This window comes from Emydura macquarii, unplaced genomic scaffold, assembly GCF_026122565.2.
Source record: "Emydura macquarii macquarii isolate MOO-44397 ecotype Brisbane River unplaced genomic scaffold, CSIRO-AGI_Emac_v2 contig_1230, whole genome shotgun sequence".
NCBI lineage: Eukaryota > Metazoa > Chordata > Testudines > Chelidae > Emydura > Emydura macquarii.
The window spans coordinates 8,413,698-8,439,915 of record NW_027131367.1 but is presented as its reverse complement, the minus strand read 5'-3'; the positions used below and the strand labels follow the sequence as shown (position 1 = coordinate 8,439,915).

The following is a 26,218-nucleotide window of genomic DNA, read 5'->3' as shown; positions in this document are numbered from 1 at the left end:
TTTTCTAACACTGTGCCAATGAACACCTTCCCTTTGTGGCAGACAAAGCACATCACTGATGCAGTCTAACTGCTTTCCTTCCTTTGTAGGGAACAGCAATGTTTGGCTGCTTTTTGGACCCAGATTTCTTCCCCCCCCCCCCGCATCCCAGATCTGCAGTAAGGCTGCTAGGGGAGTTCTTGATCCATATGTCTGGTACACCCCCTGGCAAGACTTTTCTAAATTACTGTGTATCCAATTCTTTGCCCTTGAGGCTTTTTTCAAGGAAAAGAAGTGCTACAGTGCTTTTGTGCATGAGTTCAGCGGTCTTCTGAGCAGAAAATGCCAGTTACAATGAACCTCTTCTACTTTATAAACTAGTGTTAGTTGCAGAACTAGACTGAGAAGCCATTTCTTCAGGGGCTTGAGCCACAGTTGACTAAAGAGAGAAAAATAAGTCTCTCTCTCCAACACATCTGTATGCTTATTTGCATAGTATAACAGTGCATTTAAGAAGCAGTAATATTGTTTCAGAATAGCTTTGATTTTTAGCTGACCAGTATCTTCGGGCTTGTCTCTGTTGGTGGAACAACCACGTGTTAACTAGCGCCGAATGAATCCTGATTTCACATTCAGCGTGCATAAGGATTGTTGTGTCTAATATGATAGCTGCCTGTGGCTAACCGGATGGAGCGCCCGGGCTCAATGGCGTTTATGATCACGTCACCAAGATGACAGTGGTGAAATGGCACAATGGTGGTAAATGCTCACGCCCATCCTGGTGCTTACACCGTTGGTGGGGTTGGGGCAGCTGCACCATTGCTAGGAAAGGGTAAAAATGTTTAGTGTAGGCAAGACCTCGAGAGAGAGAGAGAGAGAGAGAGAGGGGAAGAGTCCTAGGAAGTGATCCCCAGTGAGAGTCTGACAAACCTCTCCCCCCCGCCACTGCTGTTCTTGTGCTGTAGGAAGGAAAGAGATTGCTGTGACTTAAAGAACAGATTTCTCATGAGTGTTAATTATGCCAAGTTTACCCTGTGGTGCTAAGATCTTATTTTCAGCAAGTGCCATGTGTACACTGAATATATTTGAGAATTCCCCAGACTTTAGAAAACAGACGCTGTCTTAGCATATTCCCTGCGGCTGGGACACAGCTTTCTGCAACTTGCTTTTCAGCAAGTGTTTAACAATTCTATCTTGCCTGCGAGACCTTCAGGAAAGAGGCATCTGGAGTGCTTTTCCCTGTGCAGATCAATCTGGTGGAGGCAGGTTGGAGCACCCTCCTCCTCCTAATGCCAAGATAAGCCTTCAAAGAGATTTATCGACCATAAACCTGTAATGCTGAAAGAGAGCTGTGACTCTGTGTTGCTCAGGTCAGCAATCTAGAAGTTTGCATGATGAGATGAGTTTCACACTGTGTAAACACCGTGTGAACTGTTTTCTAAAATGTCAATATTAATTGGGCTCCTACATCTCCTGCTAGCAATGGTCATCTTGGTCTTAAAGTGACATTTGGAACAAACACGCTATAGGCGTTTTCCTTTAAACAAGCTGTATAAGTCCGGATGGAAAATTTACATCTTTTCTTCTGAAATGCAAGACATGTGTGCAATGCTGGGGAGAGAAGGAGAATGAGTCAGGCACTCAGGTTTTCTGTTCTTGTCTCTGCCAGTGGCCCTATCTACACTGTGGAGACTGGGGGAAAATATCCCCCCATTCCTAACACCGGGGTGCTGACTTTCACAAACCAAGCCTGTTCTCCTTCCCCAGAAACCATGCCCTATCTACAGCTCATGTTGCATTCAGATAAAACGATAGTTGCAGCTCAGTGAGCCTGGGAATTCTACCAGGCAATGATGCTATTTTTTAATCTCTATAGGGAAGGCAACTTTCTTAGCTGCTTCAATTAGTTCTCTGCTAAAGTCACTGTCAGTCCCTGCTAATGTCAAGAACTTCCCAGCGAAATAATGCACATTGAAAAGGAGTGCTTCAAACTGGACCCTGCAAATGAAGAGGTCTGGCACTTCTATTACCACCAATTACAGTGACAGGTAGTTTACTGCAAACACACATGACTCCTGCAGTTCCTGGCCTGGCTCCAATCTGCAAACTCTTTTCTTTAGCACTGGAAAAGGAGGGTCAGTTTACACAACCTAAAAAAGAGCACAGAGCAACTTTTCCAAAGCCCTGGCTTTGCCTTGTGTGCAGATAGTTAAGTGTGAAGGGCACAGAAGTAGAAGTTTGTTTTTTCAGTCAACACACTGCCCCTGAATTACACTACTGGGTGAGCCCCTAACGTTCTCTTATACATGCAGGTGACTGACCGCACCCAATAGTACATTCACACTTTTGCACTGTGGACCAAAAAGATTCTTAACGGCTTTATGAGAGGCTGACCCGCATTCAATATTAGCCTGAGGCTAAAGAATAACTTCCCCTAGAAACTCCTTCTCATAGCGCACTCCAGCTTTGTGTGAGGTTAATTCCAAAATTGAACTTTAAATGTTAGACCCAGGTAACGAACCAGTCACATGGAGCTTGACTGCACTGAGCAAACTGTAATTTGTAGCCTTAAAATAGCTTCTCATTTGAATAGCTTAAACTAAATCTTCGAAAGTCAAAGATCAGCATGTAGAGAATTACTATTCTATTAAACACCAGCTGCTTTGGCATTCCTGCTGTCTTCCTTTCTCTTTAGACCAGAGAACACGGCAAGGCAAGGCATCTGTTCCCCTCTACCTGTTTCTGAAGGCTTATTGAAGTCATTACTTCATATGGTTGCCCACCAGCCAGCCATTGCTGTGTGGGTGAGACTTGCCTGCTGACAGGAAGCTCTGAAACTTCCCAGTGAACTAAATTGTAGAAGCACTATTTATTAACCGCTCAGTTGAGCAATTCATTCTGCGCGTGTCTTGCCGACACAGGACTTCTGCCACTTTCGTTCAAATAACTGGCAAGTAAATCACCTGCTCCTTACATAATTTCGCCTTCAGTTCTCAGAAGGATTTATTTGTTTAAAATGGGGATTTAACTGTTGGGTTTAAATACGCTTCGTGCAGAAAGTACACTGTGCTTGCGGCACCCTCCCCCAACTAAATAGTGGGAGATGTTTGCCTTCAGATTCAATAGGCTTTTTTCAATGGGGACAAGAGCCTATTTTTCAAGTAGGTTTGTGATGCTAAGTAGTATTTATGTGGGAGGCTGCCAAGCCTTCCGCATCTCTCCCTGACACCTGTTCCCCCCCATTGTGTTGAGGTGGCTTTTCTGTTGTTTAGCCTGGGAAGGAAGGACAACTCTGACGTATTACTAATTAAGATCAAACTTTCAGAATCACTATTAAAGCAGGAAGCCCACTCTGAGGGAAGGGGTTGAAACTGAGAGCTGGCGTTCTGGCTGAGGTCACTTGATCAAGACTGCTATTGCCAATTATATGGTCGGAAATCCCAGTTTTAACTGATTAGACAATCAAACTGTTGTAATTCAGGGTGAAATTTGCTTCCCTACTTCTGTTGTGAGGATAAACCTCAGTGCTTGTGAGGTGATCAGATGCTATGGTTATAGAGGCCGGATAACTACCTGGATAGTACTTTTGAGCAACTTTATGTTCCTCCTTTGAGATGTGACAGGATTCATGTGGGCATGTCCCTTGGTTCCAGACTGCTGGTTGGCAGGTAAATGATAAATGTCAGTATTTTAACCATGTCAGTCCCAGGATATTAGCGAGACAAGCTGGGTGAGAGAATATCTTTTATTGGACCAACTTCTGTTGGCGAGAGACAAGCTTTGGAGCTTACACAGAGCTCTTCTTCAGGTCTCGGAAACTTACTCAGAGTGTCACAGATAAACAAGAGAGGACAGATGGTTTTGCATGAGCAGTTAATGCATATTTTAATGGCCCATTCAAGATGAAGTTGTCCGTTAACACCCTCCAGGAAGGTGGGGGAAACAGCTGGGGGTGGGTGAGTTAGTGGGTTATCATAGGGCTGGAAGGGACCTCGAGAAGTCATCTAGTCCAGTCCCCTGCACTCATGGCAGGAGTAAGTAACATCTAGACCATCCCTGACAGGTGTTTGTCTAACCTGCCCTTAAAAATCTCCAATGATGGAGATTCTACAACCTCCTCAGGCAATTTATTCCCGTTATTAACCACCCTGACAGTTAGGAAGTTTTTCCTAACGTCCAACCTAAACCTCCCTTGCTGCAGTTGAAGCCCATTGCTTCTTGTCCTGCCCTCAGAGGTTAAGAACAACAATTTTTCTCCCTCCTCCTCCTCTTATGTGCTTGAAAACTGTTATCATGTCCCCTCTCAGTCTTTTCTTCTGCAGGCCAAACAAACCCAGTTCTTTCAATCTTGCCTCGTAGGTCATGTTTTCTAGACTTTTAATCATTTTTGTTGTTGTTCTCTGGACTTTCTCCAATTTGTCCACATCTTTCCTGAAATGTGGCGCCCAGAACTGGACATAATCCAGCTGAGGCCTAATCAGCGCCGCGTAGAGCAGAAGAATTACTACTCCTGTCTTGCTTACAACACTCCTGCTAATACATGCAAGAATCATGTTTGCTTTTTTTGCAACAGCCTTACACTGTTGACTCATTTAGCTTGTGGTCCACTATGACCCCCAGATCCCTTTCCTCAATACTCCTTCCCAGGCAGTCATTTCCCATTTTGTATGTGTGCAACTGATTATTCCTTCCTAAGTGGAGCACTTTGCATTTGTCCTTATTAAATTCATCCTATTTACCTCAGACCAATTCTCCAGTTTGTCCAGATCATTCTGAATTATAATCCTATCCTCCAAAGCACTTGCAACCCCTCCAAGCTTGGTATCGTCCGCAGACTTAAGGAGTGTACTCTCTATGCCATTATCTAAATCATTGATGAAAATATTGAACAGAACCGGCCTCAGAACTGATCCTTGCAGAACCCTACTCGTTATGCCCTTCCAGCATGACTGTGAACCATTGATAACTATTCTCTGGGAATGGTTTTCCAACCAGTTTTGCACCTACCTTATAGTAGCTCCATCTAGGTTGTATTTCCCTAGTTTGTTTAAGAGAAGGTCATGTGGGACCGTATCAAAAGCCTAACTAAAGTCAAGATATACCACATCTACTGCCTCCCCCCTATCCACAAGGCTTGTTACCCTGTCAAAGAAAGCTATCCGATTGGTTTGACATGATTTGTTCTTGACAAATCCATGCTGTTACTTATTACCTTATCTTCTAGTTGTTTGCAAATTGATTGCTTAATTATTTGCTCCATTATCTTTCCAGGTACAGAAGTTAAGCTGACTGGTCTGTAATTTCCCAGCTTGTCCTTTATTTCCCTTTTTGTTGATGGGCACTAGATTTGCCCTTTTCCAGTCTTCTGGAATCTCTCCTGTCTTCCAAGACTTGTCAAAGATAATCGCTAATGGCTCAGATATCTCCTCAGTCAGCTCCTTGAGTATTCTAGGATGCATTTCATCAGGCCCTGGTGACTTGAAGACATCTAACTTGTCTGAGTAATTTTTAACTTGTTCTTCCCCTATTTTAGTTTCTGATCCTGCCTCATTTTTACTGGCATTCGCTATGTTAGACATTCAATTGCCACCAACCTGGTGAAAACCGAAACAAAGAAGTCATTTAGCACTCCTGCCATTTCCACGTTTTCTGTTATTGTGCTTCCCCTCCCCCCCCATTGAGTAACGGGCCTACCCTGTCCTTGATCTTCCTCTTGCTTCTCATGTATTTGTAGAATGTTTTCTTGTTACCCTTTATGTCTCTAGCTAGTTTAATCTCGTTTTGTGCCTTGGCCTTTCTAATTTTGTCCCTGCATACCTGTGGTGTTTGTTTATATTCATCCTTTATAGATTGTTGTAATAAGCTATAACTCCAGTGCCTCTCTTCATTAAAAAATCATGGACTGTCTAGCAAAGTTAAAAGTATTAAAGCATTTTAATGGTAGCTACTTCTGTTGCTTCCAACGTGGGGGCAGTTCACCCTAGTCACCTTCTGGGTAAGACTCGTTGCAGGTTGTGTTCCCCCGAACCATCTAGTCATTGAACTTCATAACGGTTGCTGTGGTAGCGTACATGGGGCTCAAAGGAAGGGAGTAGGTTCTAATAGCTAGAGCAGAACTTAGAGCTCTCCTTCGAACTTGGTGTGACCATCTAAAAGTCACTAACCACTCTGCCCCAGTTTATTCATCTGTATTAAATGTGGATAAGACTTAAGCCTCACAGTTTCCTCCTGAGAGAGAGGAAACTAATTAATTTCTGTGAACTGTTCTGCGATCCATGGACAACAGGTGTTAGTGCAGAGCAAAGTATTGCTGTATATTAATCACTTGCTGCACAATTATCTGTCTCACTGCTACGTAAAGTACTTTGGGATACCTTCAGTGCCTGATTAGGTAATAATATGAGAGGCTTGTTGCTTAACTTAACGGCAAGCCATTTAGTATTCTTTTATTCTATACTGTACTGTGTGCTATGTAGGAACCTTCCAAAACAATCACAATTTTTCTTGGTATCGTCAAGACAATAAAATAGGGAGCACGCTATAGTAAGAATCCAGATCAATAACTCATTTTCCTGTTGCATCTTGCCTCTCTCTTCCCTCTGTAGGTTTGTGTGTGGATTTTTTTTAAACTGAATGAATGGTTTAGGGTTGCAACGTTCCATACATCTTAGCTTTGATATGTAGGTAGCATTTATCTTTTTACAGAAAAGCTGAGTTAAGTAGAGTGTGTTCCAATCAATCTTGTATTTTGCACAGATAATGCTTTATTTCCAGGCTATGTAGAAATAAATTTAGAGAGTTAACTATAAACATAAACTTTTTAAAAAATTAGCATAAGTCTGCCGTCTTGTAGAAGTGGGTATATGAGCTTCTTGTGCTAGCTAGATGTACTTTCAGCACTGACAGTACTATATGAAGTGGAGATCACTGATATTCATGCTTAAACATTTAAATATTTTCATCGCTTGAGCTAGTAATGTACACTGGCATGCATGGTGCTTAGTAATAATATTTGCTAACTCTCAGCTTTAATCCCTCGTGGTGGTTTTTGGGGGTTGTACATGTCGTGGGTATTTTCTTTGTGATTTCCTGTGACCCATTGCAGCTCCATTTGTGAATATTTAGGCTTGGAAGGATTCAATTTTTATTTGTAAATGTTGATTTCATTATACACACACAGTCTAACGAAAAAATATTTCCATTGATGATTGAAATTTACAGATAAAGTAAGAAAAATGCTGCTTGAAAACTTACTGAAGTTTTAATTAAGGATATTTGCTGTAATGTTGATCCCTCTCCCCATAATTTTGCACAACTGTGGAAAATTTATAGATAAACATAGAAAAAATGCTTAAAGTAAAGATTGACATTATCTGTCAGTTACCAAAAAAAAAATTAAAATTGAATTCTGCCAAGTCAGTGAATATTCCATGGAAGTCTACAACTTCATGTGCCTTAAGAATCACTTAGATACAAAGATAAGCCTTTGATAGGCACAGAAATAGAAGTGTAAGTGGAAAGAGTGGTATTTTCTTTAGCAGTGACTTTTCAGCCAACAGAGCTCAGAGCTTGACCACTGAAAGATCACAAGAAGCCAAGTTGAGCTTAGAGCATTTTACACAATTTTGTTTCAAATCACTGGGAAGGGTTGCTTCACATGATTCCCATTGACTAACAGAACTTGTATGGCCTTCAGCAATTCAGACAGCTTTAGCATTTTTAACCTTGCCTCAAACCTGTGGTGTGTTTGCCTTACCACAGTTTGGAGATGTGGTTAAAACACCAAAATCCCATCAACAAAACAAGACTAAATGTGCTAGAATCAAGTTTCCTGATAGGGTTGTACTTGTAATGAAGGTTGATCATTATAGAAAACAGTCTTCTAATGTGTGTGTATATGTATATATACATGCCCTCCATACATGTAGATGTGATAAAACTCATTTGATCATGCACCTTTGGCTCAGTTCCTGCCCTCTGTTCATCTGGCATACACAACCTCAAGCGGTTTCACACAGCTGCCCTCAAACCCCTTTGTTGTTTAAAAAGGTAATGGTTCAGACAATCATCAGCTCCTTCTCTCTCAAACTTATCCCTGCCCAAGGCACAAGATAAGCAAGATTCCGTCTTAGACACAGACACGTTATTCAGCTTGTGCGGTGAACTTTTATAGTGCATCATGGAGGGAGAGAAGTTGTCTAACACTACAAGGGTTAGGTGGTTGGTCTTCCATCTGATGGCAAAGTTCTAGAGTGCAACAAGCCATTCGTTTGCCCCATCCGTTTGCTGGGCTGGCTGCATGTATGGCCTATATTGTGCTAAAGTCAAATCTCTTAGCCAGAGTTCCTCATAGTTCATGGGCAGCAATTCTCTCAGGTGAGCCAACGGACTCTCTCTTTCTGGAAGCATGGTGCTGGAACAAAGAGTGAGGGAGTGCTGTTGCACCCCCGGCTTGAAGTGATTTCCATTCTATACAGGGTTTTTGGTTTGGTTCAATGGCTCTCAGCACCCCCACTATACAAATTGTTCCAGCACCCCTGTCTGGAAGTGGCTGTTCTGTCTGGTTTTATAATGAATAGCTTCCTCTAGGCATAAAGCAAGTTTGAGGAGTTTTTGAAATAAACTGGCTACTGTGAGTGATGGTTTCCCCAAAGCCGGTACCCTAGAGGGACTTAGAAGTGGAAAGTTTAAAAGCGGAGGAATAATTACCATTAGAAACAATATGTGGTGCTGACAAAAAGAATTAGCTACAGTGTGTGCTGTGCTGTGACTTATTATAAATATACATTGTAATAAAAATGTGGCTCATTAGCCTGCTGAAAATTGTAGGGAGGGGGAAATGAGCACGTAGCACTCTGGAGAGATTGACTGTGCATTTAATTGCTAATGGATCTTTTTAGAGAATCTGGATTCCTATTATTAGAAAACTAAATGTAAGCTGCTAACTACAGAATTTGGAACGGGAGCTTGTCATGCCGCTGTTGACCTTCAGTTTCTCACATTAATTCGTTTTAATACCAATGAGATATACCTGCTGGATAAAGATTTACTTTGGCAGTCTTTACTGAAAACTTTGCTTGAGTGCCATCCTCTCCTGGATCACAGAATTTTTAACAGATCTGGATGCTTGTGTAACAGCCGTTTGTGTGGAATTGCATTAAACCCTTAAGAAATGTGGCAACTCTGCGGGTTACCACGCTGTAGCAAACATCTGGGGTGACTCATGCCCGTCCTAGACCTGTGGATGTCCAAATGGTTGTAGCTAACTAAAGATGTTAAAAACAAATAGCACAATTTTTATATATAAATATACATTAGCATGTCTTATTTGTGGATCTCGAGGCATTTTATAAAGGAGGGAAGAATGGCCAACCTCATTTTACAAATGAAGAAAATGAGGCAGAGAGAAAGTACCCAAGGTCACCTAGCGGAAGACCCAGAAATAGAACCAAGGTCTCCTGAGTCCCAGTGCAGGGCTCTAGCCACTAGGGAAGCACTGCCTCCCCCGTAGCTAATGTAGTGATGTGTACAATTTTCAAAAGTGGCTAAATCCCATTTTCAGAAGTCACTTGGGCACTTCTTGGAAATGTTTCCTCTAGACCAAAGTCATTGTTTAATATGGAAACATAGGAAAGATCTGTATTAAAGTGCCTTTTAAATACACTGTCCCTTAACCTGTGTATATAATTCCTATTTACCATCCATGAGCATTCAGAGAACATGCTGAGGAGGAAATCCATTTCCTAGAAACTAATGAGTCCAAAGTTCTGCAATATCAACATGACTTTACAGTGATTTGCCTAAGGGATGTTTCTTTGCAAAAGTGTATCTGCTGTAGAGCTGTGGGAGGAAGCAGAAGTGCAGGCAGGGAGTTAACTGCCTGTGGAAACACCTTCTCTCAGTCTCGGGATATGAAGGTCAGTGACAGCATATGTAGCAGTGAACTCTGAGAGTGAGCAGTTCTTCATTTCTATTTGATTTCTTCAGTGGTAGATTTCCATGAGCACAAGTAACGGGCATCTTGGTTCAGTTTCAAAGTCAAATTTAGGGCTGCACCCTGCAAAGACTTGCACAGGTGCATAGCTATGAGCATGTCTAGTTTTCCTAGTGGCCTAAGGGTGCTAGGTGTCCAAGTCCCATGGGATCCAAGCTCCTTATTCCCATAGGCTCCTCTTAAAAATCCCAGTCTATTAGTGCTTTAAAAATATATGGAATGCAAAATAATCTGGTTTTCCCCCCTACCCCCACCCCTGTTTTTGCTGGACTAACTTTTGGAGGACCCAGGGAAGAGGAGTGAGTGTTCCCAAGTGAATTAGTGGGGTGTTTTGAAGCTTTAGCTTCCAGAGAGCTTTCCTCCTGCCCGTGTCTTGAAGCACTCTTTAACTCCAGTGACCTAAAAACAGAGTTCTAAAAAGTCTGAATAAAAAGTCCGTTTTGCTTTCATATAATCAGGGTTCACATAGTTGGTCTCTGTAATGTTACAATCCTGCTAGTTCCTCGGATGTCCGTCTTCCAGGAAAAAAACAGGCTCGATAAGAGATGAATTTCTAGTAACGATTGTTACAAAAGGCTGTTTATAAGAAGTTGCAGTTTTCTTCTGGTGCAGAGTAGTCCCTTGTTGCTTCAGCTGGGTGACTGAGCTGTTTGTTAGTGGAAGCGCATTTGTCTCATGTACTGCTCCGATATGACGTCATCTTAGTTGGGGACATCTTTAATTTTAAAGGTGGAGATTAATCTTCAGAGTTTGACTGGTTCTTGTGTTTTCAAAGCATAGAAAAAATAACAGCTCATCCACAAGGATAGGCCACAGCTCCCAGTATGTGCAAACTGGGATACCAGAGCTGCTGTGTGCTGGAGGAGACATCTGGATAACAAAGTAACTGGAATGCATACAAAAATGTATATGGCTCATGACTTGTAGTAATTATTGTATGGTGCAGCTTGGCAGAGGCCCTGGGGGTTTTTCGCCTTCCTCTGCAGTGTGGAGCTCAGGTCACTTGCTGCTGGATTCTCTGTACCTTGAAGTCTTAAACCATGATTTGAGGACTTCAATAACTCAGTCAGACATTAGGGGTCTATTACAGGAGTGGGTGGGTGAGGTTCTGTGGCCTGCGTTGTGCAGGAGGTCAGACTAGATGATCAGAATGGTCCCTTCTGACTTTAAAGCCTATGAATATATGAAGGGTAGATTTGCGCCCCAAATTCTTCTACCCTTCAACAAATAAGCAAATGGCTATTGCTAGGTCCTGCATTTCTATTGAGAGGTTCTATTACTAAATGACCACTGAAAATCTGTTCCCTAGCTATCTTTCTTTGTAAAGGACACTATAGGAAAAGAATTTAGACAGATGAATACTGGAGACCAGAGCTTTCCAGTTGCACAAGGTGGGGAATACAAGCCCAGTTGTGAACAGGAGTCAGTTCTGCCCTAGTTGACACGCGCCGTCAAAGGCAGGTTGTGGTTCCGGCAAGTATTCCTTCAGCTGGCTCTCTGTAACAGTATGTAACATTAGTTAGAGGTCTGGTATATTTTATGCTTTAGGAGAAGCTCTGTGTATTGAGGGTTTGCAGGATCGGGCCCTCTAAAAGTAACCCTTTAAACGCCATTCCGCTGCAAATACCAGCATGCCGAAGGTGTTTCTAGGAGAGGGATGTGGCTGCTGCTTCCATTTATTCTGCAAATCTTGCAGCAGATTTGTATGCCTCCTGACTTGTCTTCCCCTTCCATGGACAGGGCAGCGAAATCCAGGACTGTGCCTATTTGGACGGCGAAAGCACGTACAGTGAGTCAGAGCTGTTTCCTGATGAAGACACGATGACCCTGGCCCAGCAAGAGGTCCACCATGAGTCTGACATGGACAGTGCCATCGAAAGTGCACAGAGCTCTGAGGCATCGGTTGTGTGTGGAAGTGAAGAGAAGGACAGTGTGCTCGGTGGTCTGTTTCTGCCTGTGGACAAGTGAGTGGTGTTGTGCCTGTCTGTCTGAATTTCAAGACCAGAGTCGTCTTTGAGGGAGGGGCTTAAACCAACTGATCCCTCTCATTTTAGGCCTGTCTGGGCTGAGGTTTTCAGACCCCTGGAATTAGGTGTCCAGATCCCATTAATTTTAAATGGACAGATTTGGTCATCCATCTCCTTTAGGTGGCTTAGGAGGGCTGAGATTTCCAATCTTCTGGCTTGTTCTCCAGGCTCCAGTTGGGTTACCGTGGGTATATGGCACCTCGGCTGGGATAGTCCTGTTTTATAGTGACAGCACTGGCTTAGTTCTCATTAATCTTGATCACCGTGTTAATTGCCAAAAATGGGTGGATGTTTCCTTGTTCACCTTCCTACTTCCTTGAGCCTATTTGCGTTAGGGCTCAAATATGAATCCACTGCAAAGCAACAGCCTGCAGGTGCTACTTCAGCCTTAGTTGTTCTCTTCTATCACGCTAAAAGTCCATGAGGGCTGGGCCAGATAGGCTTTGCAGGAGTAGCTGAGGAGCTTTTTGTTGCCATCCTGTGTGCACTACATTCCCCCTGACGTCTGGAGGCACCTTTCAGTTTGTCAGCTAGAGCTTTTTACCATTGCAGGCCCAGGCCTGCAAAGAAGTGTCAGGCACCCAGAAAAGAAGAAACATGCAATTACTGACCACCTGTGAAAAGTCTGGTGTAAATGACTTATCCAGCATCGTGTAGAAACTCTGTAGCAGAGGCTGGGATAGAATCCAGCTCTCCAGGGCAATATTCAAGTGTCTTAATCACGACCCTCCTTTCTCTTCCTGTAATCCCCTGCCTCATTCACTACACATCGGCCAGTCGCGGAACATGGGAGGGATGGGTTTGGAAGGTCCCAGCCACTGAAATATTTCAGGAGTTGTGGGACTAGATTACACAAGAGGAGCAAAGCCTGGGCCCCTAGTCAGTTCTTACTATGGGGAGCAGTGGGCTGGAGAAGAAGGGTGACCCAGTGGTTAGGGTGCTAGTCTGGGACTTGGGGCATCTGGGTTTAATTCCCTGGTCCACCGCAGACGTCCGGAGTGACGTTTTTAATAATAAATGCAAGTGGATCATGAAAGCTTTTCACTTTAAATAAGGAGTCGCCAGCCCAAACAGGTTGAGAAATACCGCCTTAGGCAAAAGGCGCTCTCTAAGGGGTGTTCTGACGTCTTGTTTCAGGTCGAGTCCTCACAACCCCTCCGCAGCATCTGACCTCTCTACCTATTCCACCGCCTCTCTGATCAGTAATGAGGAACAATTTGAAGACTATGGAGAAGGAGATGATGTGGATTTTACTCCCAGCAGTCCATGTCCTGATGATGAGACCAGAACCAATGCCTACTCTGACCTTGGCTCATCTGTGTCTTCCAGGTTGCTACTTACTCTTTACGGTGTTCTCTTCGGAGAGCAGATACAGAGGCTGTACCTGAACTTCTTGGGATTGTCTAGTTATTTTAAAACTAAAATTCAATTTCTGCCCACAACGCTATTGGCAAATGTCTTACTTGTAAAACCCATAGCAACAATTACGTTGTTTCCAATGAGCTGACGTTATGGTCACACGGAAATAAACCCCCTCACTTTGCTCCTAAGTTTATTCTCTTTATATATTGCAATTCTTGGATTTTACAACCGGAACCACTATTAGAAATTGACTGACTTAAATCTGGAAATCAGATTAGACCTGGACCAATGTTAACCCTTGTGTGTTTGAGGATGACTAGTTTGAAAGTCTCCCTCCTTTTTAATCTTCTAACACTGTGTATTAAATGTTAGCTTACAAAAAGACCTGTCTTATAAGGATGGGTGAGCTTGTTCTGGAAAAAATAACCAGACTGAACCGGGACATCTTAAATCTGTTAGGCAAGTACTCTCTCTTCTTTGTATCCAAGCATCTCTCTCCAAACTAATCAGCTGATCCTGGCTTTTCCCATTACCCTGAGCTCAGGATAGCAGAGAATCAGACTCTCGGTTGTTCTGAGAGGATGGACGTAGCAGATACCATTTGCTTTGTTAAAATCCCGCCCCCAAATGAGATTTGTTATGGAGGTCATTAGCAACATATAGTTGTCCCAGAGCCCATTCTGATCACCATCTTTGCTCCTGTAGCTGGCTTTGCCCGGTAAGCTGGGATGCAAACGGCAGTGCGTTCCCCAGTGCACTTTCTGCATCACTATTGATGAAATACTAGCAAGAGAAAAAATGAATTTGTAACATTAGCCTTGTCTCCTTTTCTGCAAACAGTGCTGGGCAAACACCAAGGAAAACGAGGCACATTTATAACAGCGAGTTACTGGATGTCTACTGCTCACAGTGCTGCAAAAAAATAAACCTGCTAAATGACTTGGAAGCCAGGCTAAAAAACTTGAAAGCAAACAGGTGAGTAGCCAGCACTCTGTTCTCAGCAGTCCCTTTTGAAATGGGGTTAGCCAGCTGTCCAAGCAACAGCTACTAAATAAGAAGGGAAACTGTAGTAATATGCCCCATCCTTTTTTCTTTGGACTCTTATCCAGTACTTCAAATGCAACAGGTAGTTCTTGTAGAAGAGCATAGGATATTCAAACCTTGCTAGCTTGTCTGATCTTAGCAAGAACTTCTCTCTATCATGGAGAAATTATTTCTCTGGGGCTAGAGCACTAAAGTCCTCCCTTCATTTTAAACATTTAAATAATGAGATTGTAAATTGCAGAGTGAGATAATATTAGCCTGTGGATCAACCTCCCCAGAGAAGTGGGAAGCCCCACTTGCTCAGCACATGTGGATAAAACACTGTGACTCATCTTAGATTGTTCCCTGTTGCACATTCCTATCAGGGAAGGAGATAAGTTGATCTGATGAGTCTGTGGGACGGATAGTCAGCTGATGTAAATTGTCATAGCTCTACTGATGTCAGTGGCTATGGCCGTTTACACCAGCTGAGACCCTGCCCCAGAATCTCTAGATTCTGTAGTTTTGAATCTGCAGCGGCAGAATGGCTGACAGGAAAATGGCTTGAGGATCTTATTCACTAAAAAGCTTTAAAACCAGGAGGATGGTGACTTCTTGTATCTCCTCAAGAAATCTAGCTTTTTCCTTTCAACGCCTATCCCCAGTATTGCCACCCACACGTAAATAGACAATTGCAAAGCATTTTCCTTAAGCTCTGAAGAAGTCTAAATATTTCTACAAATTCCTTGTTTATTGTGGCAATTCATCTGTGAACCTTTAGCTCCCCCTAGAAACTGAATACAAAGCTTGGCTTGTTTCTTGTTCCCAGGAACCAGAACATAATGCACTTCATCTAGTACTGATAAGAAAACAATGGCATAGTATATGGTGTGAAACAGTTACATACTGCTGTGACAGCAACTGTAACCTGCTAAAATCTAAAACATGATGGTTCGTCTTTGACAATTGTGTTATGAAATTTAATGTTGCAACTGAGAGTCCCAAATTCAGAGTAGTCTGCATCAGCAAAAGATGTGCAATCGGTCTCTGACATGGAGCCGTGCATGTCTGTGGTTTGGGGTTGGGACCGCAGCTGGATGTGCTTGTGTGTGAGAGCTGCAGTAGACACTGGACTATGGTTTCACTTGGACTCAATCCGGTAAAAATCTATATAAAGGTAAGGAGGCTTTTTGTACAGAACATGGTCTTCCCAAATTTGTGGTGTTAGTGATCACAGTAACTCATGGCTCTACACCCAGTTTAGAGTAGCTTATGATTAAATTGTATGAGAATTTGTGAGCATTTTTTTTTTTTTTTTTTTGATGAAGCAGTTTAAAAGCTAAAATAGGATAACTCTGTATACTGGACAGAACTCAGTTGTCATCTACACTGAGATTGTTATTGAATTGCACAATAACCAAATAAACTGTTGAATTACTACATTATTCCTTCTGTCTCCATGTAGCCCCAACCGAAAAATATCAAGCACGGCTTTTGGAAGGTAAGAAACCTGAGCTTGTTCTTTGTCCTTTGAAATCATTGTAACCAGAATTCATACTGATGCCATGGATTGATGATAGGAATGAAGTACACAAAGGAAACCAAATAGGGTGCACAAGAACAGAAGCTTTAGGGTGGTCTGACTTGGGGGAAGGATGGAGGATTTGACATGGCTGATGTTGGAAGCAGCTGCATCAAAAGAATTGCAGCTTCTTCTCCCCGATTTTCTCACTTAAGGTTAGGATTCCTCGCTCTCTCTCTTTCCTCCTCAGTCAAGCAACACATTAAAATCTAAATTAGCTTATAAAACAGAAGTTTTAGTCAAATGCCTGTTCACTGGCTTTGCTGACTTATTTCTATGCAGCCGTACCCCACTCCCTACAATTGAATTTAGTTCTTTGTCAGCAACTAAGGTCTAATTCTGAAAGGTTTTGAGTCTCTCAATTGGAGAGCTAATGGAAACAGGGCACTCAGCACTTCCATGGGACAAAGTCCCTGGTGAATGAATTAATTACCCACAAATGTGAAGGAGAGACTGTCAAGGCCTGGCATTGCCCAGGAGTGGGAAGCTAAGATAATTGAATTCCATGCATCCATACCAATGGCTGTGGCGTTGCTGAAGGTGGCGGTGTAATATAATCTATACTGTACTGTAAATTATAAAGCTGCAGCCTTCAGTATTGCACAGGGGAGTGAAGTGATCAGAGCCATGCTAGTCAGGTATGGAGTGGAGTGGAAAAGCTGGCCCAGTTGGTGAAACAGCAAGTTGTTTCCTTGTTAGGAGTTTGAAAATATGCCATCCTGCTCCGCTATTTAGTTAGTTAGTTTTTAACCTGTTTGCTTCTTATGCTCCATCAGACATTACTGTTCTTGCCTTCCTGACCTAGTTTTGTTGCCAGAGGACAAAGGAAATTGACCAGCTGTTTAAAAATGGTGGTCACACCAGATTGTGGTCTGAATTAAGACCGGGTACACTGATTTTGAGTGGGGGAGGAATGCAATACTCTCTTCTGGATCTGTTCTAGGACATTTTAATACTGGCCCTTTCTGGGAAGCAATGACTTTGTACCTACTTGCAGTAGCATATGGTCCCTCTCAAAGTTAAAGCATCATCATATGGTGAGGAAAATCTGCAAACGTGCAACTTGTACAAAGCTTTAGAACAGGTAGTTTCAAGCCTGTCTTAAGTATTCTTAATTCTTGCATATTGAAGTGTCACATAATGGAATCTTTTTGGGGTTTTTTTCCTGTAAATAAAGAAAACTTTGCCACTTGTTGTGCAAAACGGTTAGGTTTCTAGGTTAGCTATGCCTGTCAACATCACTTATGTCTTACCTTCTCCCAACTTAGACATCTAGCACATTAACAAATATGATGTTAAACACAACTTAGCATCTAGTGTGGACAAGGACAAATAGTGGTTAACCACAATCAACTATCCTGTTTTTAACCCTGCCTAATTTAACTAGCCACAGACATTTGGAATAAATGTATTGCTTAAAATAGGACTACAAAATTAACCGTATTCAGTCCCATACATAGTTAAGTCATGATGAAACTACTGCACAGACGTTAGCTGGGGATGTTCCAGGTGCAAAGCCGGTCCATAAAATAGGAAGACTATTTTTCTCTGATGTAAAATTATCCTTCTGATCTTCCAGACAACTCTTCCACAACAGTAACTTCAGTAGCAGCAATGGCAGCACAGAGGACTTGTTCAGAGACAGCATAGACTCGTGCGATAATGATATCACTGAAAAGGTGAGGAGCCTTCACATCATGATTGATAAATTCAGCAGAACTTTGGCTGGTGCAGCCGGAGACATGTCTGTCTACCAGAAAGAGCCCCCAGAGGTGGCTAGTAGATATGGCAAGTGACCAGTCAGGATCTCTAATGAAAAGTGAGTAATAATTGAATATACCAAAGTTAATGTTCACTTCCTCTCTCAAAAGAAGTAGAAGAACCTACCCAAAAAGAGAATGGAAGTACAAGCTCAGAATTCATCATATTTCAATAAAGAAGTCTAAACTTGATTAATATGTAAGCCTTTCACTGAGGAAGAAAATGAAAAAGCAACAATGAACCTGATTCTCGAGTGAGTGTGTGTGAAATAGTTCTATCAGTAAAACCTAGTGTGGGCACAGTTATAGCAATATAAAGGTAATTTATGCCAGCATCATTTATTCTCTTTCCCATTCAGGAATAGCTATGCTGCTATAACTGCGTCCACCCTAAGGGGTTGTACTGCTTTAAGTACACCAGTATAGTTCTAGTGGTACAACTTCTGTGCTAGACAAAGCCCTTAACAGCGCTCTGGCAGTGTAAAAGGGCCTTTGAAATGGATATACCAATAAAGTTGGCATGAATGTGAATGGGATTGGGCCCAGTGTGTGTCTGTCTGTCAGTTCCATTATCCAGGTAGGTGCTCATTCGCTCCAACTCAGCTCAGTTTCCAGGCCCAGTGGGCTTACGTCCAACATTTTCATGAGCAAACCCAAGCTTTAGGTGCCTCATTTTTGAGTCCAACTTCTGAGCATCTTACAGGGGCTAGATTTTTCTCAGGGAGGTGAGCACCCACAAATCCAAACTCAGGCTCAAGATTTCTCAAGTTGGGCACCTAAAATTAGGACACTCCCTTGGCCTCTGTGACATGGCCAAACTGCAGCAGCAAGTCTATGGCAGAGCTGCATAGAGAGCCCAGGTCTTGCCTTCCAGTCTGGGGCCCTGTTCCACTGCCTCATGTTCCCTCCAGCAAGCAGACCCTAGAAGGACCCAGTAAAGATGCTCTCCTAAATGTCAATTCACTGTGCGATTGCATGGATCAGTTTTGGGGAGGTGAGCTCAGGGGAAGGTAAGAATTAGATGCACTCATGCTCTCTTGGAAATGTAGACCCTTGTATTACATTTTGCCCCCTCTTGTGGTTAGATGTAAGAGGTTGGATGGGTGCGATAGAGACTCAAATCCTCTTCTCTTTCTAGGTAACTTATTTAGAAAAAAAGGTGACAGAACTAGAGAATGATAACGTGACAAATGGAGACCTGAAGAGCAAACTGAAACAGGAGAACACGCAGCTAGTTCACAGGTACTAAAACATGGGGCCTGCTTCCTCTGTGCCATGTGACTGCAATAGCTTCAGGAGCAGAACTCTGAGACTATAAGGAAAGTGAAGATCCAATATTGGCTCTCCATTCTACGTTAGCAGCTGGATGTGTGAACTTTCCGTTGAATTTTGTGCATGTTATTGCCAGACACAGAGCAAGTGTCCTCAAACCTTTTCATCTGGGAAGCCAAAATACGGCACAGCTTGCTGCGTGTGCAGTGAGTTGCGTCCTCTGAGCAAACTTAGCAAGGTAGTGGTTATGCTACTGTCAAGCAGGGTGTCTGACTCGCTTGCAGCTGGCTGTCTAGGGGGAGAGATCCCACATTTTGTTACGAAGGGGATGCCCCTGTGTCTTTTATAATGTACATACTGGGGGTAGAAGACTGGCCAACATTCAGAGAGTATGTTAATACAGAGAATGGCCAAAATAGAGAAGCAGATGTTACTTAACTCTGGTTGCTGGGAAGTATGGATACAATGATCTAAGTGGTAAATCACTATAGAATAAAAGGAGGGGTGAGTGTGAGTGAGAGAGAGAGATACTCTTGGGTGTGGTGTGTAGGCAAGTGTTTGAAACTGCTACCAAAATGATTGACCTTCCTAGAGTTCATGAACTAGAAGAACTGTTGAAAGACCAAGAGACGTCAGCTGAACAAACGCTGGAAGAAGAAATAAAGCGGCATAGAGAAGCATACAGCAAGTATGAAAAAGAAAAGGGCACTGAAATTGAACTGCTGAATACAAGGTAATAACACCCTGGCTGGCAATTTGGGATAATGTGCTGTCTAGGTTCACAAAGAAGCAGAGAAAATGACACTTTTTCTCATGTGTTCCTTTTGTAGTAGTTGACTTTTTCCATTTGTGTTTGGGCCTAGATTGTATGTTGTTTTGTGTGCAGACGGTTATGCGTTAGGTAGTTACAACTAAGTGACTCTCTTCAATTGTATAATGCCCAAAAGCCCACTCGGTTCTTTGTGTAAGAAAGATCCCTGCCCTGAAGAATTTACTCTAAGACTCCAAGTTGATCCCTGTTCACAGAGTCCTGTTGGCAGAAGTCTGTCCTTGCAGAACAGCTTGATAGACAGTATTCGTACCCCAAAAGGACAGGAAAATGGGATAAGCTTGGCTTTTTCCTTGAGATTTGTTGACTCCCCCGTGAAGTTGCATTGTGGCAGTGTGCCTTATGGCATAAAAATGAACATGTCATGTAAATGTACTTCAGTAATAGCTTTGTGGACAGCTACCATCACTCAAATCAAATGGGAAAGTAATTAACTACCCTCAAACTGCAGCCGTTGGGTTGTTGTCAGCTGCCAGATGTTCTCCCAGATGTACAGACATTCAGCCCTGGGCCTTGCACTGGGCCCTACAGGATGCCAAGCTGTGGCCCTAGCATACTGTGAGGAAGCAAAGTCTGTAGGAGACGGCCTCCGACGGGCATGCCCAAGAAACCTATAAAGGACAATCAGCCATCAAACTAGATCTCAAAACAAGGACTCTATTCTTGTTGCCTTTCCATAGACACAGGTGTCTGTTTTATCCCCATTTTCAACCGGGACGGGCAGGGTATGAGACTTTCTCTGCTGGCGTGGTCCTTGGGAAACTGCTTACACCTGTGCAGAGTGGGTGTAAAAAGCTACTCGAATGCTGTTTAAATTACTGCCCAAGGTGCCGGGCAGTAAGTCAGGCCTTGTGTGTTCAGGAGATGCCCAGTAGACGCTTAGAAGGCAGTAAAGGTTCAGTGGCGTGTTACTACTGGCTTTGTCTATGGACATGAGTTAACACTTTCTGAGTAACAACAACTTAATGTAGAAGTCCACATGAGCAACTTAAACAAGTAAGTCTTTGGCTTTCTAAAATTAGCTATTCAAGGACAGAACTGGGACCAACTGTGTCGGATACTTTTCTGTGGACTGGTTCCTTTCTATTGGGCTCTATTCAGGGTCTTAACGCCCATCCCCCAGGCATCCTTTGGTGATATAAAACCAGTCAGTGACTGTGCTGAAAACCACTAAGAGTTGTTTCTTTAAACCACTTACGTTCAATAAAGAGACCAGATGAATGGGTTTTCTGGGGAGCGTGTTTCTCTGAATCTCCCACACTTTCCCTGCTGATTTGTGTTTACTGTAAGTATTGCTGTGTTTGTTTGTACAGGGTTCAACAGCTTGAAGAAGAAAATGGTGAACTCAAAACCACCGTCACCCGACTGAAATCGCAAACGGAGAAACTAGATGAGGTAACAAAACGTTTGAGTGCTGAATCTCTCCGCATAGTGACTCCCTACTAGTTGGCTGCATGGCTAATGTGAGAGCAAAAGATCAGTCACTCAACTATAGAGTTTTTTAACTGACAGTTCCAAAAATAAGAGAAAAATAATGTAACCGGAATTGGGAGACCCTCAGTCACTCTTAACACCTCTAAAGGAATATTTCTCTGAGGCAAACTCTTGTCCAAGGCCCATTGAAATGAACTTTCTTTTGGGTGTCTTTCCACTGACTTCAATGGGTATTCGATCAGGTGCATAGTGAGTTTTCCTTTCAACATGGTAAATGAATTGAGTTCTAAACTAGGTTGAAAACCCTTCAGTTTTCAAGAAAAATGACGTGGTGGGGAGGGAGGGGAGTTATCAGTCTACAAATGGCAAGTTTGTGTGTTAAATTTTTATGCTTTGAGAAATATCTCCCTAAACTGTACAGAAATATCCCAGTTCTCTGGCTTTCTGCAGAGAAATGGCCAGACTGAAACGTACTGGAATATTCATTGATGGATAAAATACCTCTTATGTGTGCATGCATGCACGTTTGCTCATTCCCGCTTGTTTATTTTGGGGCCCCAATCCTGCTGAGTGTACTAAACTCATTGACTCTAAGGTCAGAAGGGACCAATATGATCATCTAGTCTGACCTCCTGCACAATGCAGGCCACAGAACCTCACCCATCCACTCCTGTAATAGACCCCACCCAACCTATGACTGAGTTACTGAAGTCCTCAGATCATGATTTATGGTACAGAGAATCCACCGGCAAGTGAGCCGTGCCCCCAGAGCCTTTGCCAATCTGCCCTGGGGGAAAATTCCTTCCCGACCCCAAATATGGCGATCAGTTAAACACTGAGCATGTAGCAAGACTCACCAGCCAGACAGCACAGAGAATTCTGTCTTGGGTGATGTGCATGGTGTAAAACGATGATGTGGAGGAATGGTGGGCTGACAATGTCCAACTTGGCTATAAAGCTCCTTATTTCTTTCAGGAGAGGCAACGAATGTCGGATAGGTTAGAGGACACCAGTTTACGGCTGAAGGACGAGATGGACTTGTACAAAAGGATGATGGACAAACTGCGACAGAACAGACTAGAGTTTAACAAGGAGAGGGAAGCTACGCAGGAGGTGGGTATGAACAGAGGTGCAGAGCCTGCAGCCCTTCTTTGCAAGAGTAAGCAAATCAACAGATGCATTAGCTCCCAGAGCAGGACCTGGGGATAATGTTGTCAATGTGGCATTTCCCCTGACGTGTTAGTGGTGCTTATTGTTTAACACTTGCTTGTATTGAGCAGATTGGCACCCCTATTGTGCTAGGCGCTGTACACACATGTAATAAATGACCTTCCCTGCCACAATTGTAAACTTTGGGGCTGCTCTCCATGACCTCCATGCTTCTGAAAATGTACCTTACAGGGCTCCTTAGGTACCTTTGACTTCATAACCTGGCTGCGTGAGTAGCCCTTCCTAAAGTGCTGAGGGGCGGGCTGTGTGGCAGAAGTGCCCAGCTGCTCAGATCTGCACCAGTGATACTGCAAACACATAGGCCGTCCCGGCCTGGAGGAGCTGATCGGTTCATGTGCAGGTGGTCCTTCGTTGCTTATCGAAACGAGTCACCCATCTTCATCTCCATGCAGCTCATTGAGGACTTGCGAAAGGAGCTGGAGCACTTGCAGCTGTATAAGCTAGATTGCGAGCGCCCCGGCCGGGGGAGAAGCTCCTCGTCTAGCATGAGCGAATTCAACGCAAGAACGAGGGAAGTGGAGATGGAGCATGAAATTAAACGGCTAAAGCAGGTGAGCGGGGTGGGGTCTCCAGGCCTCTCATGTCCATGGGGATGATGTGCAGGGATGCCAGAGAAATATCTCAAATTTTAACTTTTAGCAGCAGACTCCCAAGAGAAACTGTCCTTGTCCTGAAATGGAGGGTCTCTCTAGTGTTTGGATTTGCTAAAAGACTTCCCAAGCTTGATTTGCTTTTTGACAGGATTGGAAATGCAGCCCACATAGCGCAAGAGGCATGTGCATGCCTTTGCATGTGTCCCCTATGCAATGACTCTTGGGTTGACCATGAGATTGAAACTGGGGACTTTCGGATCCAGAGGCCATGGCTGTTGTGCTCAGGAAGTCACTCTATTCGCTGGTATCAGTCGTAGGCTGTTATCCTCTGCATGGACTAGCCACTAACGGCAATCCATGCATACTGAGTAAATGTGGTACATGTGCACCCACAGGAAGGTTTTGTCAGTTTGGCCAAACAAAATAATGAAGGCATATTGGTGCATAAAGGGCACTTTTGTCTGTGCTGGGGAGAAAAATACATATGACTAAACTCTGTGGGTCATCAGAATAAGTGTGGCTGGGGATTGTCCTCAAAAATTGGAATTTTGACAGTAATGTAATCATATCTGAAGAAAAAAAATGAAGATCAGGCTGATCATTTTCCATTTCTGTGCTAAGTGGCTGAACAATATGAAGATACACTTAGGGGTGATTTTAGCTTATCACACTTGGCGCACAAGCTGATCCATAGCTGGAATCAATAGGAAACTTCTTCTGTTGAGATGATAACATTTCACAATTAAGTGGAATTATTGTATGGAATTTGTTTCTTTCTCCGAAACATCCAGTGTTGGACCATTCTTAGAGATACCACCGTAAAGGACGGATCTTAGAAAAGTGAATAGTGACCAGCAAAACAAGAGTAATGTTCACTTTCTCATGTTATCCGAATAATTTATTTCTTACACTTCATGAAAACTCCATTCCATTCTCTTTCCTATTTTAATAGGAGAATCAGAAACTTCGTGACCAGAATGATGACCTTAATGGGCAGATCCTAAGTCTTAGTCTTTATGAAGCTAAGAATCTCTTTGCAACACAGACAAAAGCCCAATCGCTGGCTGCTGAAATCGACTCTGCATCAAGAGATGAGGTAATGCACCTGAGAGCAAAACAATGCTAATCACCGAATATAAAAGTTCTAAAAAAATGGAAACAGATTAACTTTCGAGGTGAAAGTTCTTACACAGCCAAATCAGCAACACAACTCTGTTTTGCCAGCAATTAGAGAGGTAGCTAAATCTAGTAGTAATTTCAGATGTTTATTTTAGCATCATCCAACTAGATTAATTACAGTCCTGAATCCTGATAGATGACCTTACAAAAAGCAACTGGCTTGAGGACTTGGCCCATGTGAATCAATGTAAAGCCATTGACTTTCATGGCGCTGTACTGACGTGCACTGCCTGAAGACCTCCCCCTATTCTGGAGCCTAACCAAATAGTACTACTAAAAGTTTTCTGTGCACGGAGCCATAATAGAGACACTTGGTGAAGTAGTGCTCAAGTGAGAATATGAGTGAACGCTTAGGGAGATATTAGAGAGAAGTTCTTACACTTTGAGCAAGGGACCAGTGGAGACCATTTGAGAGGTTCCTTCAAGCCACAAGGGCTATGGACTTTGAAGGCATCCAAAGGTAAAATGCAGGAAACTGATCTAAGTATTGGATGGATAGTTTGGCTTTTTGCTCTGAGAGAGAACTTGTACCCAACCAAGGACTTGAGTCGATCTGTTGACTTCAAGGAACCCCTCCTGGGTTTAAAGTTAGGCGTGTGGTTCAGTACCTTGCCAAATCAGAGCCTTATGGAGACTGATTGTGTAATGTCACTTAGTTTGTCTTATTCTCAGAAAAGCTTCACCATGTGTTTGCTGCCACCAAAGTAAGTCTGGTTTGCAGCCTTTAATCTTACCAGGGCTAACCCAGAACATCTGGATCGCTGTCTATTAGCAGGTTGCAGACTTCCAAGGTGCTCCTGCTGGACTCCATTTTCTCCTTGTTCATTGCTACAGTTAGTTGAAATAATGCAGTTTTGATTGGGGGAGGAGCGGAATAACCAGACAAATTCTTGACCAAGATAAACTTTATAAGGCACATTTAAAAAAAAAAAAGGGGGGGGGGGGGAGAGAGAGAGAGAATTAACCCTGGTTTGAGAGAATAAAGTGGGAGTAGTATCTCAGTAGGACTGTCAAGCTACTGTTGTGTTGAATTATATATGATAAACCTATATTCCCACCCATTGGTCTGTCTTGAGACCTGGAGATGCTGACCAAGATTTTTCCAAAGTGACTAGTGATTTGTGCAGCACCCCAATTTTTGGATGTAAATAGAGACACCTGAAAGGGGCCTGTTTTTGTTTTTGTTTTAAGCGGGCAGATCTTCAGGACTTTTTGAAGGTGCCTTTAAGGGCACTGAATCATGGTCACTGGACAATTTTGACCACTGTCTTTGTCGTCTCAGTATTCCTAACCACGGCTTGGCTTGCTAGCCTCTCTCTAGAAGAGGTAGCTGAGCCTTGAGATCTTCGTCCCACTCACAATGTCAGCCTGGGATTTTGCTTCTAATCTGAGCAAAAGAATCCACCTAGGCTGCCACAACTAATTCTTGTTTCTGGATTCCCTCCCCAAAAAAGGCATATCTTTTGTCTTTGCTTGACATACATACAGCTGTCACCATAACTTCCTGTTATGTTACGTTACTGTTACTAAATTTCAGACCTGTTAAACACTTTCCATGGTGATGTTTTCTGTGTAGCGGGTTCTCACTGTAAATAGAAGATGTAGTAATTTCAGCCTGGGATTTTTAAAGGCCACTCAATGGATCTGGATGCCCCAAAACCATTAATTTTAATGCGATCTGGGCATCCAAATGTCTTAGGCAAATCTCAGCCTAAGTGTACTGTGCATATACAGCAACTTGTCAAACTAGTTTAAATGAACTAAAGTAAGAGGCTCTCAGATTCTAAGCACTTCAGTGAAAGTATAATATATACTTATTCCCTGCAGGCTAATCTAGCATCAAAGGTGCATTATTCATGATTAAAATAGATCCTTTTTTATCTGGACAGGAAAACATGACCTCAAAACATTATATACTCTGCATTTACAGTACCCTTTTTCCCCACTGATCTAG

At 42.9% G+C, this 26,218-nt stretch overlaps 1 protein-coding gene across 5 annotated transcripts in view; it reads left to right on the top strand.

Annotated features, from left to right (window-relative positions):
• RAB11FIP4 (RAB11 family interacting protein 4) overlaps window positions 1-26,218 on the top strand; it is a 182,273-nt gene that overhangs the window by 143,965 nt on the left and 12,090 nt on the right. For all 5 annotated transcript variants that reach the window (XR_010919560.1, XM_067547407.1, XM_067547409.1 and 2 more), the window contains 11 exons: window positions 11,714-11,937; window positions 13,138-13,329; window positions 14,203-14,337; window positions 15,851-15,886; window positions 17,547-17,646; window positions 18,866-18,969; window positions 19,592-19,732; window positions 21,142-21,223; window positions 22,238-22,375; window positions 22,885-23,043; window positions 24,038-24,181. Coding sequence is in view for 4 of the 5 variants with exons in the window: in XM_067547407.1 (XP_067403508.1) it covers window positions 11,714-11,937; window positions 13,138-13,329; window positions 14,203-14,337; window positions 15,851-15,886; window positions 17,547-17,646; window positions 18,866-18,969; window positions 19,592-19,732; window positions 21,142-21,223; window positions 22,238-22,375; window positions 22,885-23,043; window positions 24,038-24,181 (1,455 nt within the window). In the remaining variant the exon portion in view is untranslated. The remainder of the gene's footprint in view (window positions 1-11,713; window positions 11,938-13,137; window positions 13,330-14,202; window positions 14,338-15,850; window positions 15,887-17,546; window positions 17,647-18,865; window positions 18,970-19,591; window positions 19,733-21,141; window positions 21,224-22,237; window positions 22,376-22,884; window positions 23,044-24,037; window positions 24,182-26,218) is intronic.